Source organism: Acyrthosiphon pisum, chromosome A1, assembly GCF_005508785.2.
Source record: "Acyrthosiphon pisum isolate AL4f chromosome A1, pea_aphid_22Mar2018_4r6ur, whole genome shotgun sequence".
Classification (NCBI taxonomy): Eukaryota; Metazoa; Arthropoda; class Insecta; order Hemiptera; family Aphididae; genus Acyrthosiphon; species Acyrthosiphon pisum.
Genome location: NC_042494.1, coordinates 147,681,814 through 147,706,586, shown reverse-complemented (window position 1 = coordinate 147,706,586; position 24,773 = coordinate 147,681,814). Strand labels below are relative to the sequence as shown.

Below are 24,773 nucleotides of genomic sequence, written 5' to 3'. Positions count from 1 at the left end.
TCACGTAACTGACTAAAACTACAGTACTATGTTATCTTAAGATTACAATAGAGTAGTGGGAGGGGAACACTGATAAGTGTTAACAAAAAATATATTAATAACTAAATAAATACGTAATATTTTTTCATAGTCTTAATAAATATAATAATAAAGCAAAAGCCACTTCTTCTTAAATACATAATATTTTGTCATAGTTTTAATAAATAAAATAATTAAAGTCATACTATTTTGTTAATTTATTTAACATAGTTAAATGCAACACTCTTTATGTACGAATAACGCAATATTAGTTTATTTTTTTGAATCAGTTATAGCCTTACTAGTCCTAGCACATTTTAACAAAGTGTATTTATTTTTCTGTGTATTTGGAATATTTAAATCGGTGCTATTTATTTTAATGTAAGTATCCGTCTGGAAATTTCAATAACATTTTTTGAAAATATACATATATTTGGTATGATTTATAAAACTGTTGATTAAAATGTGAATGAATCGATTCACAATTGTTAGTAGTTTTACATAAACTTTCTGTCATGCATGCCCACATTTTTGGAGGAAATTTTAAAATGCATGTATATAAGTTTCTAATAAATAATCTGTATACTGTGAATATTTATGATTATCTGGAATATCTGACATTAAATCAAATATATTTTCTGGATTTAAATACACCAATCCAAATGTGTGCTTTAACCAATTATCTTGTTTATAAGCGACAATTAAACCAAGTGCTTGAATTTTTCTATACCATGATGAATTAAATGGAACCTACATCCTTTGATGGCACAACTAGGCCATACTAATTTGACAGCGTTATGAATCACTATTTCAAAGTCTACTATTATAATTTTTGGTACTTAATACTTTAAAATAGGTTTTTTGTTTTATATCGGATAATAAACAAAATACTAGTGGAACGTAGTGGTTATTTAGAAATCCATGTAAGGTGAATAATTGTAAAAAAAAAATGTGGACAGTATGAAAAGGTTCCATTAACATACATTGTTTCACTTTTACAAAGAAAACTTAGATTCGTTTCGCAAAAAAAAATAATTATATTTGAATTTATATAATTAAACATTAAAAAGTTCTATTTTTAGAAGTTATGGGCTTTAAGAAATCAATAACGTCATGTACTTCAACTATGCATGTAGGATTTGTTGGTAAAATTTGAAGTCTTGTTCGAAAAATTAATTTTTGAAGGACTGAAGTATTTTGAGTATTTATATCAACATTAGAATTAGATGAATATACTTCAGACAAAATAATTTTTTTTGCACGTTAACTTATATCTTCAAATTTCAATTGCTTTCCTTTTGCACGTCATTGACATTTTTTGTCTATGAATTATACTGCATGGATCATGAAAGCGATCTACCTGCTATATGTAAATTATTTATAATTATTAATTAATAATAAAATATCAATATCATGTTATATTGTGTGTGAAATTCACTGTTAAATACGCTTAAAAAAAATACATTTTCTTTTAACAATTAAATTTTTTTCATTGAATAAACACTAGAAGAACAATATTTTTTGTAACATCTCCATCGGTTTGCGGTAAAAGAACTATTATTGATATTATTAATTATTTAATAACTATGTAGGTACCTATCTAACACTGTTTTCAACATGAGGTATTGTGACTATTGTCATGCTTTAAATAAGTTTAATATAATTATATAATATAATGTAATCATATTAAAAAATATTTATGTAATTGTATCTTTATAATATTATTAAAACTTTTGCAAACCATCATATAAAATAGAAATAAAAATATAAAATAGGAAAATAGACAATAGTATATTAAAAATATGATACCTACCTAAGTTTGGTTGGTAGGTGTAATCGAACATTTGCACCTAATTAGTATACTAATTAATATATTTAAGGACCTACTTTATTAATTAATTATAAAGAAAAAAATTCATCTAGTATAATATTTCATTAAATATAACTAATGAATAATAATAAACTAATTATAAGTAATTTTTTGGGGCTATATTTTCCTATAGCTAGGGAATTTTTTACTGTATTTTTATTTCGGGGCTTTTTTCGGAATACTATTTCTAGGAGTATGATTGAAGAGGTTCAATTGTGGCAGGGTAGTAATATAGTGTATCGTGTATGTAATTCTAAATATTAAAATAATAATTACGAAGTATACACAAAAAAAATTACGTATACATCACTGCCTATTCTTAAAATGATTATATGTATATTGTATAATGTACCCATTCCATTTCTAACCTGACCCTTTTCGTAATTTTTATTTCAGACTACATCAAGTGAAGCTACATTTGTTTGCTTGTTAGCTGCCAGGACTCAGGCGATCCGTCGGATACAGGAGATAAATCCAGAACTAGAAGATGTTGAAATAAATAGTAGACTAGTGGCTTACTGTTCAGATCAGGTACCTAAATCGTCTTTATTTTAAATCGGAATCATATTCGACAGATATTTTAATAACTTTAACACAGCAGTAGTTGGTGAAAATTTAATTTTTTCAATTACATTTTACAATTTTGAAATAGTTATTTGTATTTAATTTAAATCAGTAAAAAGATTTCCGGTCAACATTTATATTGACTCAAAACAAATGAAATGGTGGCATTTGACTATTGCCCCGGGCGTTATTAACTTGCAATGTGGTGTTTTGGTCAAATTTTATTTAAATCCAGTGTATTCATACTAATATAGGTACTATATATTATTAATAATATTGTAATTAATTATAATTTCGTCAAGTTATTTAAATAGGTAAATACTATCTATCTAACCATTCTAACCTACCTAACATGACGCCAGATCGAACTGCGTAGTAACAATAATTATTTAAAAATATACGCATTTCACATACCTACACTTACTTGACAACTTAAGTTTATTTGTTTACAGGCTCATTCATCAGTCGAAAAAGCTGGTCTCATTGGGCTCGTTAAAATGCGATTTATCGAAAGTGACGATTCCTTATCACTAAGGGGAGCTCAAGTTATGGAAGCTATCGCCACTGATAAAAAACAAAACTTGATACCGTTTTTTGTGAGTATAGGTGTCGAGTGATAGCTGATGAGCCCAAATAAGTTATGCATAAAATAAATCTAATTGCATATTTGCATGTTGTGATAATTGTATGTTAAGATAAGTAAAGTAGACGGTGAAGATAGGAGATATAGAAAATAGGTATCAAGGATTAACGTCACAAGTAATATTTATTGTATTATCATTGGTTCACTATACCAGATGGCAGATACTATGTATTATACTCAATACCCAATGGTTTAACGTATTTGATTAAATGAAACAACTATAAACTATTGATTAGTTTTATTAGTTTTATTTACCTTAGGTTGGTAACTAATTTCATGATGTCGCCATCGGGTGTCTTATAAATAAGATAATTTATTGAAAAAAAAAACAATGTAGGTACATTATAAGGAGCAGTTAATTAAAAATAAATTCTCACTGTCACCACATCGCTTTAGAGGACGCTACACAGATATTAATTGTTGTCTCCGTTTTACGAGTGCATAACATAGAAAATGTACGCACAGCAGATCACGTTTTATCTGAGTTAGTGTAAAAATTAAAGTAAATCAACCAATGAAATTTGATGGTAAGAACTGTGTATTATCTGTGTTGCTATCAAGCCCGGATTAAGGGGGGGGGGGATCAGGAGGGGCCATGGCCCCCGGGCCTCGATACTTAGAATTTATTTAGGGGCCTCTACTTTGTCCATTACTTTTTCGTTATAGGCTATGTACACTAAATAAATCACCTAAAAATAAATCGGTGATTATTTAGCTAGGAAAAAAGCTTGTAAATTATAATTTATTAATAAAGTGATACATTATTCATTTTTTATTGCTATATACCTAATATCTATATATTATATTTATCAGGTACCAAATTTGAATAATATACAATACGTTTCAGGGTGAAGTGACCGGCCAACGTCATATAAAACTATGAAAGTATACCAAAAATGATGAATAAATACCCTTTAAAGGTTGAATCTAACTTTTTTATTTTTTTAGTTAATGGCAATTAACTTTTTCTTATCAAAACCATGCATAGCACGCATTTGTTTATGTATCTTCAAAACTTTTAAATATTTTGACATAATTTTATTTTTATTTGACTTCACTCCGAACACATTATAATAATATACATTAATATTTTTTTTTCATACAGGGGCCTCATTTAAAACTTTGGCTCCTGGGCCTCAAAATGCCTTAATCCGGGCTCGGTTGCTATGTAGATTTTTTACGATAATTCAGTTTTTAAGTGAGTTATTTTTAATTTACGCTACATGATGTACGCATAAATTACTAAAAAATTTAACCATCGTAAAAAACCCACATAAAAACACAGATAATGTACTTACCATCAAGTTTCATAATAGGTCGATTCACTCTAATTGTTAAACAAACGGAGCTAAATGCGTTCTCCTGAGCGTAAATTTGTCAAGTTACACACTACAAGACGAAGACAACAAATGGCATCGTAGTGTCTCAAACGATATATTATCTATAAAATCTTAAAAATGTATAGTCAATCAACTAACCTAACCGCACGGGCACTAAAGATTGTGTAAGTCAAATTTGAACAGTTCGACTATAGTATACACTATCCATGACTATAATATTATAAACTAAACGGTCTAAACGTGTCACTGTGTCAGAATGTAGCTTTAAATAGGATTGATATAGCGATGGAAAACTTCAAAGCTTTACATTTAATTAAATAATTATTTACTATACTATATGTCTGTATAGCTGACTATTACTTAATTATTTAACACATCTAAGTATAAGATGTATTAGATTTACATCCAATTTACAGGCTTAATATACCACATAATATAAACTTTTAATTGCTGGTGTGTTCTTCACAGCTTTGTGCGACGTTGGGTACAACTGGCGCTTGTGCATTTGACAAACTTGAAGAACTCGGACCTATATGTAATTATAATTTATAATAAATTAAAATAAAGATTTTTGTATATTTTTTTTTCTAATTGTTGCGAGCTTCTCTGGTTCTCTGGTAATTTGATGTATAATTTATTTTAGGCCATGCGGAAGATATGTGGTTTCATGTCGATGCAGCTTATGCGGGTACAGCGTTCATATGTCCGGAATTTCGTCATTGGCTATCGGGTGTCGCATACGCGGACTCAATTGCGTTCAACCCAAGTAAATGGATGATGGTTCATTTTGATTGCACAGCTATGTGGTAAATGAACTTACAGTGATGACTAGAGTACGGATTTTGAAAGTTTTTACTTTTTTTCTATTGCTCTTAAACGAAGCTGTGTTTGCTATGAATTCGATTTATACTATTTAGAAACAGATGCACAAGACTTTATTTTACTTTTTGAAGTGAAAACATCTTTTACGGCGTTCAGATCTTTCTGCTTGGCTAGTCAACATTTTTTAGCGTTATCTTTTTCGCGAAACGCTCGATACTTATAATATTATTAAAATGAGAGGCGATTTTGATGACAGTTATATCTAAAGTTCTACTGAACCAATTTGCATAGTTTTTTTTTTAAACGCGAGTCCCTTGTGTGCAGATGAGCATCTAAAGAGAAAAGTTCAAAAATGTTATTAATCAGTTATTAGAAATAAGATAATATTTAGATAAAAATATGAATTCTTCAGTAGGAGGTACCATACTGGATAATAGATTTAAAAACTAGTAAAAGGCAACTAATATTTGAAGCGTCTATTTCAAGTTTTTGTTAAGATTATTAAAAAATGCAGTAAAATGTTTTATTTTATTTTTAATACAATATTCAATGTTTAACCTACAGTGCCCAAGTTTAAATGGGCACTGTATACAATGCCCTACAGTGTTAACTTATTCCAACTTTTCCCTCGAAAAACAGGCATTGTACACAGTGACCGGGTACTGTGCACAGTACCCAATTTCCTACTTTGCCTGTAACATATACAACTCAAATGACGAAATCAAAATAAAATACACGACATTTGACTTATAATAAGTAAATTAAAAAACCGTTATCGAGGACTTTTTGGAAATTATAATTACGAATAAGTAATTAACAGTAAGTTGACCAGCAGCGTCCAGTGATAAAATATCTATGATCTATCAATAAAATATTGACTAAAATAACCGACCAGTTTGTAAATACCAATTGTCGATTTTTATGGAAAGTACGTTCGATAAAAAATATAACATCATTTAATATTTTAATACCCATATGGATAACATTATCAAATACGGCGTTTAAAATAACTGGGAGGTTTATTAAATTAGTACAGATTGTTCATTACAATTATTAAATGGTTATTAAATGATTACTTTCGTGGGATAAAGTTGATATGAATGTTTATATAGATTAACAAATAAGTTCGTAGAAATAGTTAAGGATATAATTAAATTCACAAAAAGTTTGCACAGACAATAATATGTTTTTTATTTCAACAAAATTAGGTTAACAAATGTAGTTTGTTGAAACTACTCAAAATATTTCTCTGGGAGTATGTAATTGTCAACAAACATTTGCAATTTAATATCGGCTGGTATAATTGATCTAAAATCTTCAACAAAACATAAGCCTATTTCATTAGGATTTAAAAATATTAGTGAACCGTATGATTACCATTCACCTTCTATTGTTTTATTATTTTTATACGCGTTACAAAATCCTAAATTTAATATTTTCTGCACAAAGACTGCATTAAATGAAAACGACATCAATAAATTTTTACAGTATTCCAAACTTCTCGTAATACGATATGAATCGATTCTTCAAAATCTCATATAACTATTGTAGATTTTAGTAACAGACCAGCATTTTGACATAATGACATTCATAAACCAAGATACCAAAAAAATGTTTAGTTTTATTGAGTAACAGCGCAAATACAAGTGGGACGTTATAATTGCTAAAATAGGCATGTAATGTAAACAATTGAGTAAATAATTTCGGACAGTAATTGAATGTCAATCAAGACATTATAATGTTTCACTTTTCCATAAAAAATCAATTTTTGTTTGGAAAGAAAATAAAATTATATTTTTATCAGAACCGTTTGATAAAATAAATTGTTCACCTTTGTCCTTTATGTGTCTTAATATCCATAGTCAAAATCATTGTATGATCTTCATTCAGTGATACTGGACATTTTGGCAATATTTTCCTCTTACTATTGTACACCTAACGTTTTAGATCAGAAATGTTCTTGGTGGTGCAAACACCAACTATTGAGTTTTGTACTGCATTTCTTATAATTTTGGGAGGTTTTTCGTATGGCGTTTATTTTGCCTTTGTTTTAAACAATTGGTAAATATATACGTTTTTCTCATCGTGATTGGTGTGTGAAATTTCATGACAGACGATCGTCAATATTTTCATTTTCATCGCTTGTAAACAATTTTGCAGAACATTTTCTTCGTGTAAAACGTCAACGAATTATGTTCGTATTTTATAATTAGAGCACTAAATATTGGCGTTGGAAAAAGTTGAAAAAGTCAATTTTCGACCATGGGTGGGGCTGGAGACACGTGTCCTCAGCCCCAGCCATAGTTTTTTTGGTTTTTGCGGGGCGGTAATTGAGCAGGAATTAAGCACTAAATATTGGCATCGAAAAAAGTTGTAAAATGAAAATGGGTGGGGGTGAGTACGTTAATAAATTGATGTACATATATATGAAGTTAATGGCAATTATAATTATGAAAATTATTAAAAGTTTAAGTTGCATAAAATGTTGTACAATAAAATATAGAAAATTATTTGAAATATAAGTTGTATAAAATGTGGAAAATATATAAATAGATAATTATAATTATAATAATCTACAATTGTTGTTAATAATTATTATTACTGACTCTAATTAAGTGGCTATTATTTAAGGAAAAAAATTTAGGCAATTTCTAATCTTGTCGTCACCGCCCGTACTGTTTGTGTTAGTCGTAAATGATTATATGTGTGAGAGCGGTTCAATTATACTACCACTTACCGCCCCAATGTTCTTCGTTTAGGTAGCACCGATACTGCGAGCGTATTTGAGAGATTGGTGTTGCTATCACCATTGATGTGATTTTGAAACTACAATTAACAAGATAATAATTTATATATGGGTTAATTGTGATTTATGACTACTTGCCACTTCGATTTATTTTTATTATATTTAGCATAGGAAATAGGATTGTATTTACCTAATAATATGTAGAATTAAAACATTTTAAATATTTGTACATTTAAAATTACTTATTTTTTTTATCATATAGACATAATAATATACTATACAATATAGTTGTTGTTTTATGTAAAAATTATTACTACGAAAAAAGCTAAAAATTAATCCCTGATAGGTAAACCACGATTAATATGGGAATCTAATATTTCAAGTAACAATTAGCCATATTGGTAAAATGAAATTAATTGTTGCAGCATTCGTAGTTCGAAAAAAACGTTATCTCGTAAAATCTTTTGGTACAACCATAGATATAATATACAACAACTAAATAGCCGTCTCCTTCTTGTCATCGAAGTCGGCCGCCATTTACAAAGCAGGCAATGCTTACAAAATAATATTATCATAGTATATATGTATAGATAAATATATATGTATATAGATAAATGTAAAAATAAATGTAAATCTTGCCTGGTTTATAAATGAAGGCCGATTTCAACATTGATCACAACTGTAGTACAAAGATACTGCTATTTAGTTGTTGTATAATTCTATGGGTACAACATGCCTATAAACGTAAAGGCTTCGTCAAACAGAACGCGTTATAACGCGCGTAAAAGCGGTAAATGGCTCGTCGGCGTGGTGCTTTCATGCGCGTGAATAACGTGGCGTTGTAACAAATTACAAAAACTCGCGACGTTAAAATAACGCTTTCTGTTTACCTTTAATGATAACGATTAATTAAATATTTAGTAAATTAAGCAAAATTGTTGGCACACGCATGAAACTGGATCCTCATCAAAATGTGGCGGCAATAATGTTAGAATTATGTTATAAATTGTAATTGAAAAATAAATAACTGTAGTTTGAAATGTTCACGTAGGTATTTGCTACTTAAAAAATTTGAATACTTAATTAAAAATATTATTTTACTTGGTATCGCAAATATCGATAAACGAGTGTAATAATAAAATACAGTAGTAATACCTTATACCTACAACAATATACCAACTATCTACAACACTAACTTAATGATCAAAAAAAAGAATAAAAAATAAATTCGGCAGACGTAACCCCTGTATTCATACTGAAACCTTTTCGTACAGGATCGTACTACACATGTTACATTAAAAAACAAATGGACTAAAAAATCCATTTTTTTTTCGTTGATAAGTTTTCGTATAATAGTAATGTGTATAATATATAAGGTCAATATTGTGTTCTGTCATAGTCTGATTATTGTTAGCGCTGGTTCATTACATTTTAAAATTATTATTTGAAACTAACTTAACAAAATCATACCTAAAAATGTGAAACAATATTTTAGTGATATATTTACTATTAAGTAATAATAACGCCCAGATATTTTAATAAATGATAAACTGTACAGTGTACCAGTCAAGTTGTCTGTTTTTATAATCTGTTATATATTTTTCATTTTTGGATCGATCTTGAGTAACGTTTGGTAAGTGAACACTTTTAAGTTTTATATAAATTTCAGTTTGAACCTTATCAATTAAACCACAAGCAAAATAATTAAATATAGATGGAGATTCTTTACAAAAGTTTCGGTTGAAATTCACGAGGAATGATTTATAGTTATTAGTTGTGCGTTGTAAACTAGAGCTTGATGAAGTCCATATTTCTGGATGATAGTCACAATCTGCTGTTAAATAGTTGTCATTGTGACAGTTTGCATATTTTATAACTTTATCATCTATAGGACGATCAGCCATAAGGTTTTTAAGAAAACAATCTAAAACATTATTGGGTTCTAGAAAAAGCAATCCAAAATTGCTGCGCAACCTTTTTCCAATTTCCGAAGATCGGTCTTGATATTCAATAGCCAGTCATACTTTTTGGATTTGCCAATACCAAGCTTGAGTTAATTAAAACCTATACCCATTAATTTAAGTTTGTGGCCAGATTTCATAGACTGCGTTAATTATAGCTTTTTCAAAATCTGTCGTTACATACTGCGGAAATAATGTTACATCTAAAGAAGTAATATCAAGCGAGATGTATGAACGTTTCGGTAGTTTCGGTAGTCTTGTTTGGAAGTAAACAAAAAATTAATGTAACATAGCTTTCGTTTTTAAGACCATGGATAGTGAACATTTGTGTAAAAAAAACGAGCCGAATATTAAAATGTCCCATCCATATATAGGTAATGTCTCGATTTAATTTAGGAATAAAATGTTTGAGGTACATTAAAATATTATAATGATGTTTTTCTCTCTTTGTCATTCACATGTAAAAAAAACTCACCTTGCTTAGTTTTTAAGTGCATTTTTTCAACAATGAATGAACATTTCCTAAACTAGGACATGCTGGCAGTACTTTGTGCCGAGCTTCATATATATAACTTTCTTATTCTTTTAATGTTTGTTGTAGTAAACTGTAAAGACTCAATATTTTCACCAACTTCTTTTAAGATGATTGTTTTCGGTCTAACTGAGGGAGCATCGACTGTTTTTCGTTTACACGCTGAGTTAACAATTTGCCCCGATACTTTATTTTACAACATTTTATGCGACTTATACTTTTAATACTTAATTTTCAAAATTATAATTGCCATAATTTTACAAAAAATATATACTTTTATTTTATTTTTTTTACATATTTTATTATATAATCTGTTGTTTTGGCTGGAAAAGGAAGGGTACGTTTTTGGTCGAAAACGGTCTATCCCGTCTAGAGGGACCACTGTAAACTGTAAAGGATGTTTGAAATTTGAGTTCAAGGTGGGCATTAACTAGTTAGTTTATTTTCTAATCAACTTATGAACTTAACTAGTTTAATTTACAGTTGAAATAACTTCGCTTTTCTCAGTTGATTTAAAAAAATCCATTAAGATAAAAACATTTTCAAATTTTTCGTTTATTCATAAATATTACTATTACATATTATGAAGGTAATGTACTCATCGTCACGTATTATGAAATTCAATAATTGCTATAAGATATAAAAAAATATATTTGTTAAATTATTAATTTGAGGTGAGTATATAGTTTAAATTAATAAATAATAGTAAAGTAAAAGTAAAAGGGTATACAGTGTATTATGATAAAAGTTCAACAAAATTGTTTTTTATAATTTATAAATTAGAAACTAGAAAGACACATTCACTCTTTAGGTAAATTACATACTAATTAAAAAAAATAGATTATCTTTTTTTTAAATTGAGTTAAGTTAATATTTTTTTCTATAATATTAACTTTTAACTTATCGAGTTAAATTTATAATTTGGTAACTGTTAACTTTTAATTTATAGATCGTGTATCCTCTTAACTTAACTAAACTTGAATTAATTATTTTCATTAACTTGCTCACCTTTGACAATACTAAATCAGCATGTCAACCTAGGGCTGTTCGATTGTCATAATACATACTCGATTGTCAAAAGTACTAAATAATCGAAAATTTTGTTGAAATAGTCAAAGACATATCGGTTAATCTATTAAAACAATCGATTAAGCGATTAAAACAATCGATAAAAGTTTAACGGTTTTGAGCACTGCTGAATTATATTTCCTGCTAGGTTTATGGTTTACTCATTTAAGATTGTTCAAATGCAATGACTTATCGTTAGATTAATATTTAATATACTTTTAAAATACTAAAAAGTGTAAAGGGTATTCAGGTATTCTATTTGATGATTATAATGATGATGAATAATATTCTGTCATTGTCATTGCTGTCATTATGTTTGTTTTTATTTTAAGTACACATAAGAGATAGCTTTCTTTCAAATTATATTTATATATTTTTTTTTTGTAAAAACAAAATTAAAAACAAAACAAAACTTAACAATATTTAAAATTTAAATAGTATTTTTGTTTAGTAACTACTAACTTCTATAACAATATTGAAATACTTAATCATTTAAAATAACTTTGTTTTAAATACTAAATTTTTTTTTAAAAAAACAAAATTAAAATTAAAAACAACACTTCTTTTAGTACCTAATAGTAACTTATATAAAATATTTAAATCATAATTTAAAAGGAACATTTAAAGTGGGTTGCTCACATATTTCTTGTTCATTGACAAAGATATAAGTTGACTACAATGATTATCGGTCAATGATGCCCTAGTATCTGTTATTATATTCCCAGCACGACTAAAGACTCTTTCTGATGCTACGCTGGTAGCTTGTACACTTAATAATTTTTTAGCAGTCATTGCAAGGATAGGAAACATACTATTGACCACTACTTTATTGGATCTTGTTCATATGCTATTTTAGGAAGTTGAAAATAAGAACTAATTTCTTTTGAAATGTACACTACAGGTATAGAATTTTAGTCTTGCAATTGGTCCTACAATAAATAGACAAAACAATAATAATTAGTACATTTAACATTAATATCTATAGATGTATTACTGCATTAGTATAATAATATTAAATACTTATTCAAATTGCTTAAAATATTCTTACCATATTAACTGTTTCTGAGCCAAATTCAGAGTTGAAAATAGCGGAAAGTGATAATCCTTTAGTTTTTTATTTTGATGTACCATTGTACTAGAACTAGATGATGGTGAATCAGATTTGGATTGCCAATATTTCCAGTTTCGTAGACATTCTACTTGTAATGTATCTTTGAATAAAGTTTCTTCTGCATTATCAAAATGAAACTGTTCTAATTTGAATCTTAGATCCAAAGCAGTACGAAATTGCAATAATATTGAATTGTTATACCGAGTATGAAGTACATCAATAATTGTTTTAAAAAATAGATTTTTCAACAGGGGGTCAAAATAATTATCATGACTCATATCATTATCAGTTTGTAACTCTTGATATTGAATTTTATTTTCCAAAATTTTTATTACAGGAAGAATTGCAGATGCCGTTACATAAGGTTCTGCAGATAAATTATCAGATATTACCCATATCGGTTTCAATACTAACAAGATATTTTTTATTATTTTAATTTCATCTTCTGTTAGCATTTTTTCTTTATGTACACCTTTTTTGTGGGTTCTCAGAAATGATGAAAGCGGAAGTTCTTGAGTTATAACCGCATCCAAAACATCTAGCATAGACCACCATCTTGTATTTGAAAAAGAGGGAAATTTAGTTAACTTGAATCCATACCTTTCTTGTTCGATACCCAATTCTTTGGCAGCCATCCAGCTATAAGCAAATATGTTTTGTATTTTTTTCACTTTTTCTATAATAGGTTTTATTTCTTCTAGAGAAAAAAACTTTTTGGACCGAAGTGTTGAAGCTATGACCGAAACAAGGCACGTGGGGTACCATTAAATTTTTAATAGCTTTTATGATATTCGCTCCAGAGTTCGTTGTAGCAGCACTAATAGAGATTCCTTTGTCAAATTTAAAATTGTATTCCATAAAAATAACTTGTAAGACATCTGCGATATTTTTCCCTGTGTGACTTTCACTAAGCTCTTCACATCCTAGACAAACACTATCTGAAAGTAAAAAAAAATAACTTAAATAACATTGTTTTAAATACTAGACGTTTTAATTAAATATTTACCAAGGTTAAAATATTTGTCCAAAAAGTGGCAAGTGATGGCTATGAATGGTTTATTGGCAACAGAAGTCCAACAATCTGTAGTTATTGACAATATTTCTTCAATCTTTAGCTTTGTCTCTTTAAATAAATCTGGAATTCTTTTATTAGTCAGAGTACTTCTGCTTGGTAATTGATAACTCGGATTTAACGCTTTTGTAAACAATTGAAATCCTTCTTTTTCTACAATACTACATGGAACCATATCTAAGGATATACAATATGCTAGAGCTTTATCTAGTTTTAATTTTGTACATTTTAGCATAGATTTGAAGGTGAATGCAGTTATGGAAGTTTGCTGGGCATGACCACTTTTTACTATTTTACTACTTGCAGCTGAAGTTTGTTCATCTGTTAGACTTTTTTGAGTATCACTTGATTCATTTTGAATATTAATGATATTATCCATTGATAGGTCATGAGTAATGGTTGAACTAAAAATTTAAATTAAAACATAAAATGTTAATATAAATACTAAAAAACCACAAACATTATGTAATAAATTCATCTTTAAAAACAGGTATTTATTTTAATAATACAAGTAGGTAGGTACTGACCACTGACGTACTGTTAACAATCGGTTTTGTAGCAGATAATTATTAATGATTATGTTTGAAATTAAAAGTTGGAACTTACCTATTTGGGCTGGTTTCTAAATCATCATCTATGTCTTCTGTACCTCTTTTTAATCTGTCTAGTTCGTGATATTTATATTTATGAACCGATTTCAAGTGATTCTAGAGATTTGTGGTATTCGTACCAGAGTTCGACAAGCTTTTGAGACAGATTTCACACTTTGCTCTTTGACCACATTCAGACTTTTTAAAAACGTTCCACACTTGACTCATTTTGATAACTAAGCTTTTAATTTAAGCCAAGCTACTAAGTAAAAACTAAAGACAAAACGGCAGTCAGCCGCTAAAACATTGGCTCACTGCTCACTAATACGAATACTGGAAATCAGTTTCAGTATACTTACCTAACGTAACTATAATAAGGTCCCCCCTCAAAATATCCCATGCATTAAAATATCCCTCGTTCAAAATATCACCGTTAAAAATATCCCTCGTTCAAAATATCCCCGTTAAAAATATCCTACGTTGAAAATATCCCCGTTACAAATATCCTATATTCAAAATATCTCATAATATATTATTTTATTACATAAATTACTAATAACTCGTACTTCGGTAATAATTGATATAATATTATTATAACGTCATTATTTTACAAAGGTCAACATACAATTTAAGTCCGTAGGTATGGTTATTTTTGAAATAAAATATACATATAAAATATTTTTTAAAATGAAAAATTACACGCAATGCCTTTTAAATAGTTAAGTACAGTAACATGTTCATAATTAAGAACCACTTCTTTTAATTGTTTATCCAATTTCTCGTAAATTTTCTTTTTCTTAACTGGTAGCTCACCAGACATGTATTTTTCAATTTTTGCTTCTTGAAGGCCTACATAATTGTAATATAATTGTAACATAATTGTAATAATATTACTTTAATAAAAAAAAAATAATAATAATTGTATATTTTATTTACCTTGCTCTAATTGGAGACACTTGATAAATTTCCATATCGATGCATGATGAGCTCCTAGAGATCCATTAAAGGCATGGTGCCACCCCTCAACGGCATTGTTTGTGCGAGGCTTATTGTCAATAACTGATTGATAACAATTCCACAAATCAATATTAAAATGTGCTCCTCTTCGTCCTCTTCGCCCTAAACGTCCAATCCACGTGTCTTCAAAATACATTATTATAGATTCTAATAGTTCTTCATTTTGTATATAATATTCTGATTCAATAAGCTCATCAAAGGCTTCGATTACTTTATTTGGTGGTATAAATGACAATGAACAAAGAAGTCGAACTTGTAATGCAAATTCAGAATCTTGACCATATTTTATCTGTAGGCCACTATTTTGTATTTTCCTCCAAACACACTGAGTAAAATGAAAAAAGCAACCTCTAATAACCGCCGTTGGAAATTCTTAAAAGTTGATATAAAAGCATTTTCAAAGTCAACCATTAACATAGATGGCTTCAGATTTAGTTTCTTAGTTTTTAAAAATTTAAAAATTTCTGAATACGTTTCTTTTGTTCGGTCAGTCATTAAAATATAAACTAAAGGATATGTAGCATTTTTTTTACAAGCGTGAATTGTATAAAGTTGAGAAAACAAAGGTGGAACAGATTTAAAAGTTCCATCAGCCATCCAAACATCTGATTCACTTAAAAAATCTAAATTGTTTTCTGTAGTAAATATTAAACTACGTTTTCCTTCTTTGTTAATATCGTGTAACAAAAATGGAACCCCCGTTTTGGTTACCTTATATTGGTCTGGTAATATTAAATCAGTTATGTTGATTGGATTTGTAGGGTAATCATTATATTTATTTCTTGTTCTACATACAGTCTGAGATAACACATCAATCGGTGGTAATTTACTTGTAGTTATTTTAGATACATCTGAAACTATTTTACTGACAGCATTTCTTGTGGGTTCGCATGACGATTTAGCTTCATTTTTTAACTTATCAATTGCTTCTTTACATACTTAACAGCAATTTGAGGGTGACCTATGTGTGGTATTTTTTATATTTCTCTAAAAACAGTAAAAAAAAATTACTGACTGAAAACAATTGCATTTTGACACCAAAAGTATAATCTGTTTGACGTACAGATTCGTCGTCATTAGTAGTATGACAGCGTCCTTTACATTTGTATTTTATAAATTCAACACAGCGCCAAATACATTTATTTTCAGTCGATCAGTGTAAGCTATGCAAATATCCGTCGTACGAAAGAACCTTTTTGCCTTTTTGGCTATCTACAAAAATTAAATTTGACATTTTTCGTTTTTGTTTTCACGGATATGAAATGGTAACCACGCTCACAAGTGTAATGCCGATACATTATCGAAAATTTCGATGGTTTGTATTTGTCAACTTATTTTATCATTTTTATTATTTCAACAAAATACAGGTATTCCTATTGCAAGTTCTAATAGTATCTGATTACGCGGCTTAATATAAAGATATCGAAAATGAGATAATCATAAATGACTATTATATTGAATTCTATACTTATATAATATATTATATTATATTATAGGTACTATGATTTACAAATAATACAGATACCTATTCCTATTACAAGTTCTAATAGTATCTGATTACGCGGTTTAATATAAAGATATCGAAAATGACATAATCATAAATGACTATTATATTGAATTCTACTTATATATATTATAATATATTATACTATGATTTACAAATAATATGTATGTTAGTATAACTATAACCTAATTGATGAGAAGTTAGAAAAGTTTAAAGTTTAAAAATCTTTTTTATGTATATTGTTATAAATTAAGGGACAATATTACTGGAGATATTTTGAATATAGGATATTTGTAACGGGGATATTTTCTACGTAGGATAATTGTAACGGGGATATTTTGAGCGGGGGATATTTTGAACGAGGAATATTTTGATGCATGGGATATTTTTAGGGTGCACCCTATAATAAGTAATAACTATAGACTGCATTATCATTTATTATAATGTTATAATGTTGATAGTCAAAGTATGGTATAATATTTTTACCTTGACGACCACGGTTATACTTGATACCATGGTTATGTTCGTTAAAAATGTACAGTCGGGTTTCGGTTAATTGATAATTCGATTAATCGATAATTCAATTAATCGATAAAGCGATTAATCGGTGGTGAATACATTTAAAAAAATAATCGAAACAATCGAACAGCCCTATGTCAACCTATATCACTAAGAATATTTTATGATATTATTGCTATTGAAGTAATTTATTTTAATATTGGTATACAGTAAGTCGAATTATTTTTGTCAAAAATATTGCATTTTAAAATATCATTGTTTGTATAAAATATAATAATAATATAGGCACTTTAAAATTTTAAATTACCCACGGTGAATAATATTTTAAAATCACAATAGTTAAAAATTAACTAACAAAAATTGAAAATTACTTATGTCTATAAATAGCTCAAAAAGGAACGAAATATTATTAAAATTTCAACATCTGTGAAAAATTGTTATATGCACATTACAATGGTTAAAAATCATGTATCTAATGTATTTTTTTTTTATTAATACCAGCAAAACAAAATGGATTTTGTAAAAGCTCCCATATTTCCTAAATTTTTTTTTTTGTTTTTCCTGGTTTTTTTTTTAAACTACTGGGAATTTTCAATTTTCCCTTCTTGAATGTAACTACTAAATTCACCTTTCCACCAGAAAAGTTCCTGAAATTTAAAATCGAAAACTTATTTTGACTCCTTATTGTGTACACAGACACAAAACAATATATATACATCATTGTAAAAGAAAAATATTCGTAATTCATCGCTCCGCTTGGAATCCAAAATAAAATATAATATTATTTGTATCAATATTATGTAATATTCTGACTTACCCAAAAGTGTGCACGATATTTATGTTGTAACGAATCTAATATATTAGAAAAGCGAAATATCTAAAACATAATATTATCAACATTTTAATTTTAGAATTATACAAAATGTTGTGTACATAATAGTGCATAATATTATATGTACGATATCACAAATAACCACCATTCCATTACATGTATAATACATACTATATAATTTATATTGTTTTTATTGTTAATAGGGTCAAAAATAGTGAATGCCTTCATCGTACTTTCAACGTCGATCCATTATATTTACAACATGAAAATTCGGGTGTGTAAAATGTAAACAATTTGTTTTTCATATCACTCTAAATCAAAGTACATAATATATACATATTATTATGCGTATCTAACATTTGTAGTTTTGGATGGGTACTTAGTTTTTTGTTGTTGTAGGTAAGTGCCTAAATTTTTTAAAAAGGTCAATAAAATACAAGTCGTTTGCTAACGATTTGTGATTTATCAATAAAACAAAAAAAAAATGGTGTGGTTTAGACGATCATTTTTTTCTGTCTATCCATTAGTGTCACGAGGTGCAAAATTTAAAGAGCTTTAATCTAGATCTCAAAAGTCAAAACGCTCAATGCGATTTTATTTATTTTTGTTTTTTAAATTATAATGCTTATTTCAAGATAAAAATAATTTTGGTTTTTATGGGGGCAAGGGATGTACATTGTACATCCCAATCCATCCCATGGTAGACCTATTTCTCGTATTCAATAATTAGATAGGTAGGTACCTATATATAACAATCCTTCACAAATGTTAAAAATTAAAATCTTACCTCACAATCATTATTTTTTAGGACTCGCTATCGACTATATGGTAAGTTTATTTCAATTTGAAAATTACTATTTAGAAAATGCTCTCAACAAAATTATATTTGTATTTGAAGCACTGGCAAATACCATTGAGTAAACGATTTAGAGCGTTGAAACTGTGGTTTGTGATTCGCTGTTTTGGAATAAAAGGTCTTCAAAAACATATCAGAGGAGTGAGTACCTACTATATTGTATCTATAAGAAACTAATAAAAATTTTAATTTTATAGTAATCGAAGTAATAAGAATCATATACATAATACATTTCTTGTATTTATAGGGTGTTCAGTTGGCAAACAAATTTGAACTTCTTGTGTTGAATGATAAAAGATTCGAAATACCTGCAGCTAGACACTTAGGCTTGGTCGTTTTTCGTCTGCGTGGAGAAAATCATTTAACTGAAAGACTGTTAAAGCGCTTAAATTCTAAAGGAAGAATTCATTGTGTTCCTGCATCACTTAAAGGTAATACTATATCGTCGTAAAATTTAAATATTTCTGATAGTTTATCTCAATTACAGTTTATAATTAATTGTTTAAATCTGTTTTTGAATTTTAATCAAAGCAATTTTCTGAAGCCATTATAATTGAATGTACCTACTTATTTTAGTGAGATGACTATTGTGAAAACGATAATCCCGCATTAGTTCTTGAATTTCAAATTTAAATATAAAAATAATAAATATACTTTGTTTTTGTATTAATACTTTTTTAAAATGTACTTATTATGCTATGGCAGTTTATTTCCTAAACATTTAATCATATCCAAATCTTCTCGAAGGAGAGCAATATCATCCGCATATGCTAATAGTCCAATTTTATCAAATTAATCTGACTTAATAAGTAACTCCTCCTAAAATGTTCACCTCACGTATTACCTTTTCCAGTACTAAATTAAATAGAAATGGGGTAAATGCATCTCTTTGCGAAAGCATTAAAAAAAAAAAAAAAAAAAAAAATGAAAAGGACCGTTTTAAATAGGGAAAGTGAAGTATTTTCCTTTTACTTCTTTTTGAGTGCAGTAGTTTTCTTAATTGGAGTTTTCTTCGATTTGGACTTGACAGTGGCTAGCTTTTTAACCTTTTGAGCAGTTGGTTCACCGGCCGCGGGTTTTTACTTTTTCAGCTCTGGAGCGTTCTTTGGAGTGGTCGCCTTTGGTTTGATTTCAACTAGCTTTTTAGCCTTTTTAGCAGCTGGTTAATCGGCCACGGGTTTTTTGGTGACTGGGAGCTTCTTCTTCTTTACAGTGTTCCAGCGGCTTAGACTTTATTGACGATGGATTTCTTCTTTTTGGCAACAACAGCTTTTTTTCGGCTTGACCTCGGCAACGGGCAACTTGAAATGTCCAGAAGTGTCGGTGTTTTTGGTCTGAACCATAGTACCATTGGCGACGGCGGCTTTCAAAAACTTCCTGATGAAAGGCGCCAACTTGGCGGGATTGACTTTGTAGTTAGCAGCCAGGTATTTTTTGATGGCTAGCAACGACAAACCTTTCTTCTCCTTGAGCTCTTTGATAGCCGAGGTGACCATCACGGCGGTGGTCGCATGAAACGCGACGGTCTTCTTGGCTTTGGAAGCCGTCAACTTCTTCTTGGCGGAAGACTTCTTCGCAGCCGGCAACGCGGCGACTGGAGCCGGAGTTGTAGCGACGGTGTCTGTCATTTTTCAAATAGAAATTCGAAACTATGGTCGATATAACTGCTTACCGCACTGATTTTTAATTTTTTTATCCCGTACAATGAATGGTTACTTATTAATACATATTTATGATTCATACATTTTCTTTCATCCGCTCCGAATCATTTTTTATCGAATGCAATTAATGCTCGGAATATTGTAATAATACACTATCCAGTTTAAGAACCGAAGGGACGATGTAAAAACTTCCACAGCCGCTGACCTACTCAACCCCACAGCACTTACTCACTTTTTATATTTTAATTTAACTTTGAAAGTTAAAATAATTATGTAAATTTACCAGCTTCGGTAGTCGTATTAGTACTTTGTAATCGTTAATATACAAATATTAAATAAGTTTTTCTTTATAGGCAAATATGTTATACGTTTCACTGTAACGTCACAATATACTACAATTTCGGACATCACAAGAGATTGGGCTGAAATTAAAGCGACGGCTACTGAGATCATCAACGACGATAAAGCTGACACTACTTACAATAAATCAAAAGTTTCATTGGCTGGTAGGGTTTAATTAAATACATATTATAATATAATATGGTAGGTATACTGGGGGAAGACTGGCTGAAGTACAAAAAGTTCGACAACCTCATACGCACATTGGTGAAATGAGGTTGGAGGAGGGGTAAATATAAATTAAAGCTAATTTTTACAGTTTTCATAAAAAAGTAATACACTTCTTAAGGGAAAAAAAGGAGTAAAACTACGTTACTCCATACAGATTTACATTTATGGCATATCATTATTTTCTAGTTCACCTCAGTTAGACACTAAAGATTTCTATCTAATATTCTAATGTCTAGTACAAATACAATAATCGTACGTCCTGAAACCTGTGCACAAAATAAAAAGGTTCTTTAGAATCGTAGTGATATACACGATTGGATAACAAAGTATACTGTGTAGAGTAAACAATTAATCGAGCTCAAAAATGGCAAGGTCTTTTTTTATACCCACTTCCAAAATCTATATGAGAATCAAAGGCTTTGCTCAATAGTGCACAGGCTACACGATACACGATACAGTAATATGTTTAAGACGTTTAAGTTTACATTTAAAAATATAACCATTTTATTTGTTCTTTTTTTAATTATATTTTATAACAGATACACGGAATTGGAATAATAACTTCGGTGCTAGTCTACTACTAGCAAATTCACCTATGTCACCTAAAGTAGTAAATGGGAGCTTTGCCGCATTGTTTGATAACGGAGACGATTGGTCACGGAAACTATTGAGAAGTGAAATGAAAGACAGCTCTTGTAAATATAGTATTACTGGTGTCCTTAAAATAATTAATGAGAACAATAATATTATTTTTCATTCATATTTGTAAAGCAATGAGAAGGAGAATTCGCGGGATTCTGATGTCAGGAAAACAGTTTTCTTTGGATTCACGTATGGATCTAGTTCAGGGAATGGTTCCAACTGCATCGAAGAAGGCAATCATGTCGGAGTGCACTACAAATCCTTCGGAAGAAACTTCAGGTGATGTCTAAATTAATTAATATTATATATATTGTATATATTTCGAGTATATTTGAATCGTTTAAGACGTACCATTTTAAAAGCCAAACAAGAAGCTATTTATTTAATAACATTCCGTTGTACGATTTGGATGTATTTAGATGTAGAACGTTTTAAATTTATGATTTACAGAAAATAAGAACATTGAGAGTGATGAAAAAGAGAAGAACGGAGAACCAAAAAATTCAAAATCTCGTATTTTTCGTCTTCCACAACATGAAACCAATCTAACTCCTTTGATTGAAGGCAATAACGCAGATCTTATAGATTAGTAAAATCACAATATTATTGGTAAATTTTTAATTATTTATTTATTTCTAGTTGCTAGTATTTTTTTTTTTTGGATAAATATCTTTCAAAAACACTTATATCTTTTTAAGAATAATAGTATTTAAACATATTTTAGAATAATAGTATTGTTCATTGTACAATACTGTACATCTTATTCCATTTGTTACAAATTACATATAATATTACACATTTTTAAACTACTATATTATTTAAATTAGTGGCTATCGAATTAGAAGAGAAATTTTGAAATTGCTATTTAACTGCTTTCATTTCAATTTTGCTACCTAGGTTTATTTTTTGCTTAGGGTTTTTAGGTATTATGTAATTTAAAATCGAAATGATTTCAAATAAAATAAAATAGAAATTATTTTTTTTTATTTTGCAATGAAAATACAACTATAATAATCTAATATTTATCTAAAATTATGAATAATATTTTTTTTTATTTTAACTAAATAATAACTGTAACTATATATCCGTAACTATTGTTGGAATATACCTATGTTAAAATAACTAAATACGTTAATTTGTATTAGGTATACAAAAGATAGTAGACAGTAGACACACGCGCACTTATATAAATCGGTAATGTATCTACAAAAAATGCATCAGTTATCACTTATTTTATTGAATATAATATACAATTTTCAATATTATTATTATTTCAAAAGTAAACATATATTATAATATATTACCTAGTACCTACATATTTCCCACGATTTAAGATAATATAGTTGCACCACAGATTTCTATATAGTAGTAGATACTACTTCTATAGTTCTAATTAGTGTACGCTCCTGTTAAGTGGAGGAGATAGCGTTATGTGTCTATGCGGTCGGGTAGCTCAGTGGTAGAGTAATCACCCGGCAAGCGAGAGACTCGGGTTCGATTGATTCCCGGTCCGGCGGCTGGATTTTTGACGTAATTTCCCCGGGAGAAGTTAACAATAGTACCTACTAGATAGCGGACTCCCGCCATCAGTTGAATCATGAAGGTTGGTTAGAATTGTATGGTATTTTATATGGTAAATAAAATTAGTTATGATTTATTTTATATTGTGTTCTATTATTTCAATACCTGTTGTCTTAAAAAAATAAAAAAATTTTACATTTATTATTTTATTTTATCATTAAAACCGATGTTATTCCTAATACATTTTGTATAGTAAGTTAAATATTTTGCCAACTTACAAAATGACAGCCGTCCACCTTATCAGCTTCATGGATATCAATGTAAATTATATAGGAGTTCCTAATTTAGTGCAGTATAGAAGTCAGACCTATAAACTAATGGAGAGCGAATAGAGAGAAATCGCCAGACGGGATTGTTAAGAAAGAAAAGAGGTTTTGGACCATTAGAGTGTGCTAAAACACATGGTATTTCTTTCTCATATGCTCTTATGTTATGTTTCCTCTCTAAATTATATCGTCTGGATTAACGAATGGTAGAGCGGTGTGGGGAACGCTGTCCATTAGTTTATAGGTCTACGATAGAAGTCTGTGGGTTGCACATCCGTTAGTGATAATCATAATCTGACCTACAGATTAAATCAATACCAATGTTCGATTTGCAATTAGCGTTCCAAGCAGATAAAATATTTAACTATCATCATGGATCATAGATGCCGGGTGGTGGCCTTGTTGGCTACGTTTTTATATTATAGTCTATCTCTATAGTACCTTATCTAAAAACCTTGGGATGGTGAGTCAAGAATCACAATTGATGATAATATTTCATGAAAATGAAGACTATTATAATTTATAATTTACAAAGTGTTTTTATTGTTGAGCAGCATATCGTAAAAATATTGTTTTAATTTAATTTTGATTTTGAATATCTACCTAATATAACTGTACTGACGTATGATCACCACTATATAGAATGAACATTATCAAACAACATATCTGTCTGATGTTCTGTAAATTGAAATTTAATTTTGGTATTTATATTTAAAAAATCATTACATGTTTCTTCAAAAACATTGGGCGAATCAGAAAATATCGAGAAATATATGGTTTTAATGTTTGATTCGCTAGTTCCTAAAATGTCTTTTGCGGGTCTTCAGTCTTACTCTTATATAATTAATGTATAAACTTTATGGTTTTAGTAAAGAGTAATAAATTAATGTGGAACCAATACTATTTCTTATATTCTATTGGATAGAAATACTTACTGGTGCTAATTTATAGAATGCATTGAAAAAAAATGGGTAGGTACCTGATGCTC

At 28.9% G+C, this 24,773-nt stretch overlaps 2 protein-coding genes across 2 annotated transcripts in view; one reads left to right on the top strand and one right to left on the bottom strand.

Annotated features, from left to right (window-relative positions):
• LOC100159557 (histidine decarboxylase) overlaps positions 1 to 22,922 on the top strand; it is a 33,008-nt gene extending 10,086 nt beyond the window's left edge. Inside the window, exons 6-17 of the mRNA XM_016802079.2 lie at positions 2,285 to 2,419; positions 2,905 to 3,048; positions 4,904 to 4,970; positions 5,079 to 5,241; positions 18,413 to 18,483; positions 19,018 to 19,037; positions 19,108 to 19,206; positions 19,313 to 19,496; positions 21,080 to 21,232; positions 21,836 to 21,991; positions 22,068 to 22,217; positions 22,389 to 22,922. Of these exons, the coding sequence (XP_016657568.1) occupies positions 2,285 to 2,419; positions 2,905 to 3,048; positions 4,904 to 4,970; positions 5,079 to 5,241; positions 18,413 to 18,483; positions 19,018 to 19,037; positions 19,108 to 19,206; positions 19,313 to 19,496; positions 21,080 to 21,232; positions 21,836 to 21,991; positions 22,068 to 22,217; positions 22,389 to 22,528 (1,482 nt within the window). The 3' untranslated portion in view covers positions 22,529 to 22,922. The remainder of the gene's footprint in view (positions 1 to 2,284; positions 2,420 to 2,904; positions 3,049 to 4,903; positions 4,971 to 5,078; positions 5,242 to 18,412; positions 18,484 to 19,017; positions 19,038 to 19,107; positions 19,207 to 19,312; positions 19,497 to 21,079; positions 21,233 to 21,835; positions 21,992 to 22,067; positions 22,218 to 22,388) is intronic.
• LOC115033883 (histone H1.1-like) lies at positions 19,565 to 21,071 on the bottom strand. Its single transcript, XM_029488562.1, has one exon. It carries the CDS (start codon positions 20,691 to 20,693, stop codon positions 20,298 to 20,300), a length of 396 nt encoding a protein of 131 aa, XP_029344422.1. The 5' UTR covers positions 20,694 to 21,071; the 3' UTR covers positions 19,565 to 20,297.
• Positions 22,923 to 24,773: the final 1,851 nt, after the last annotated feature.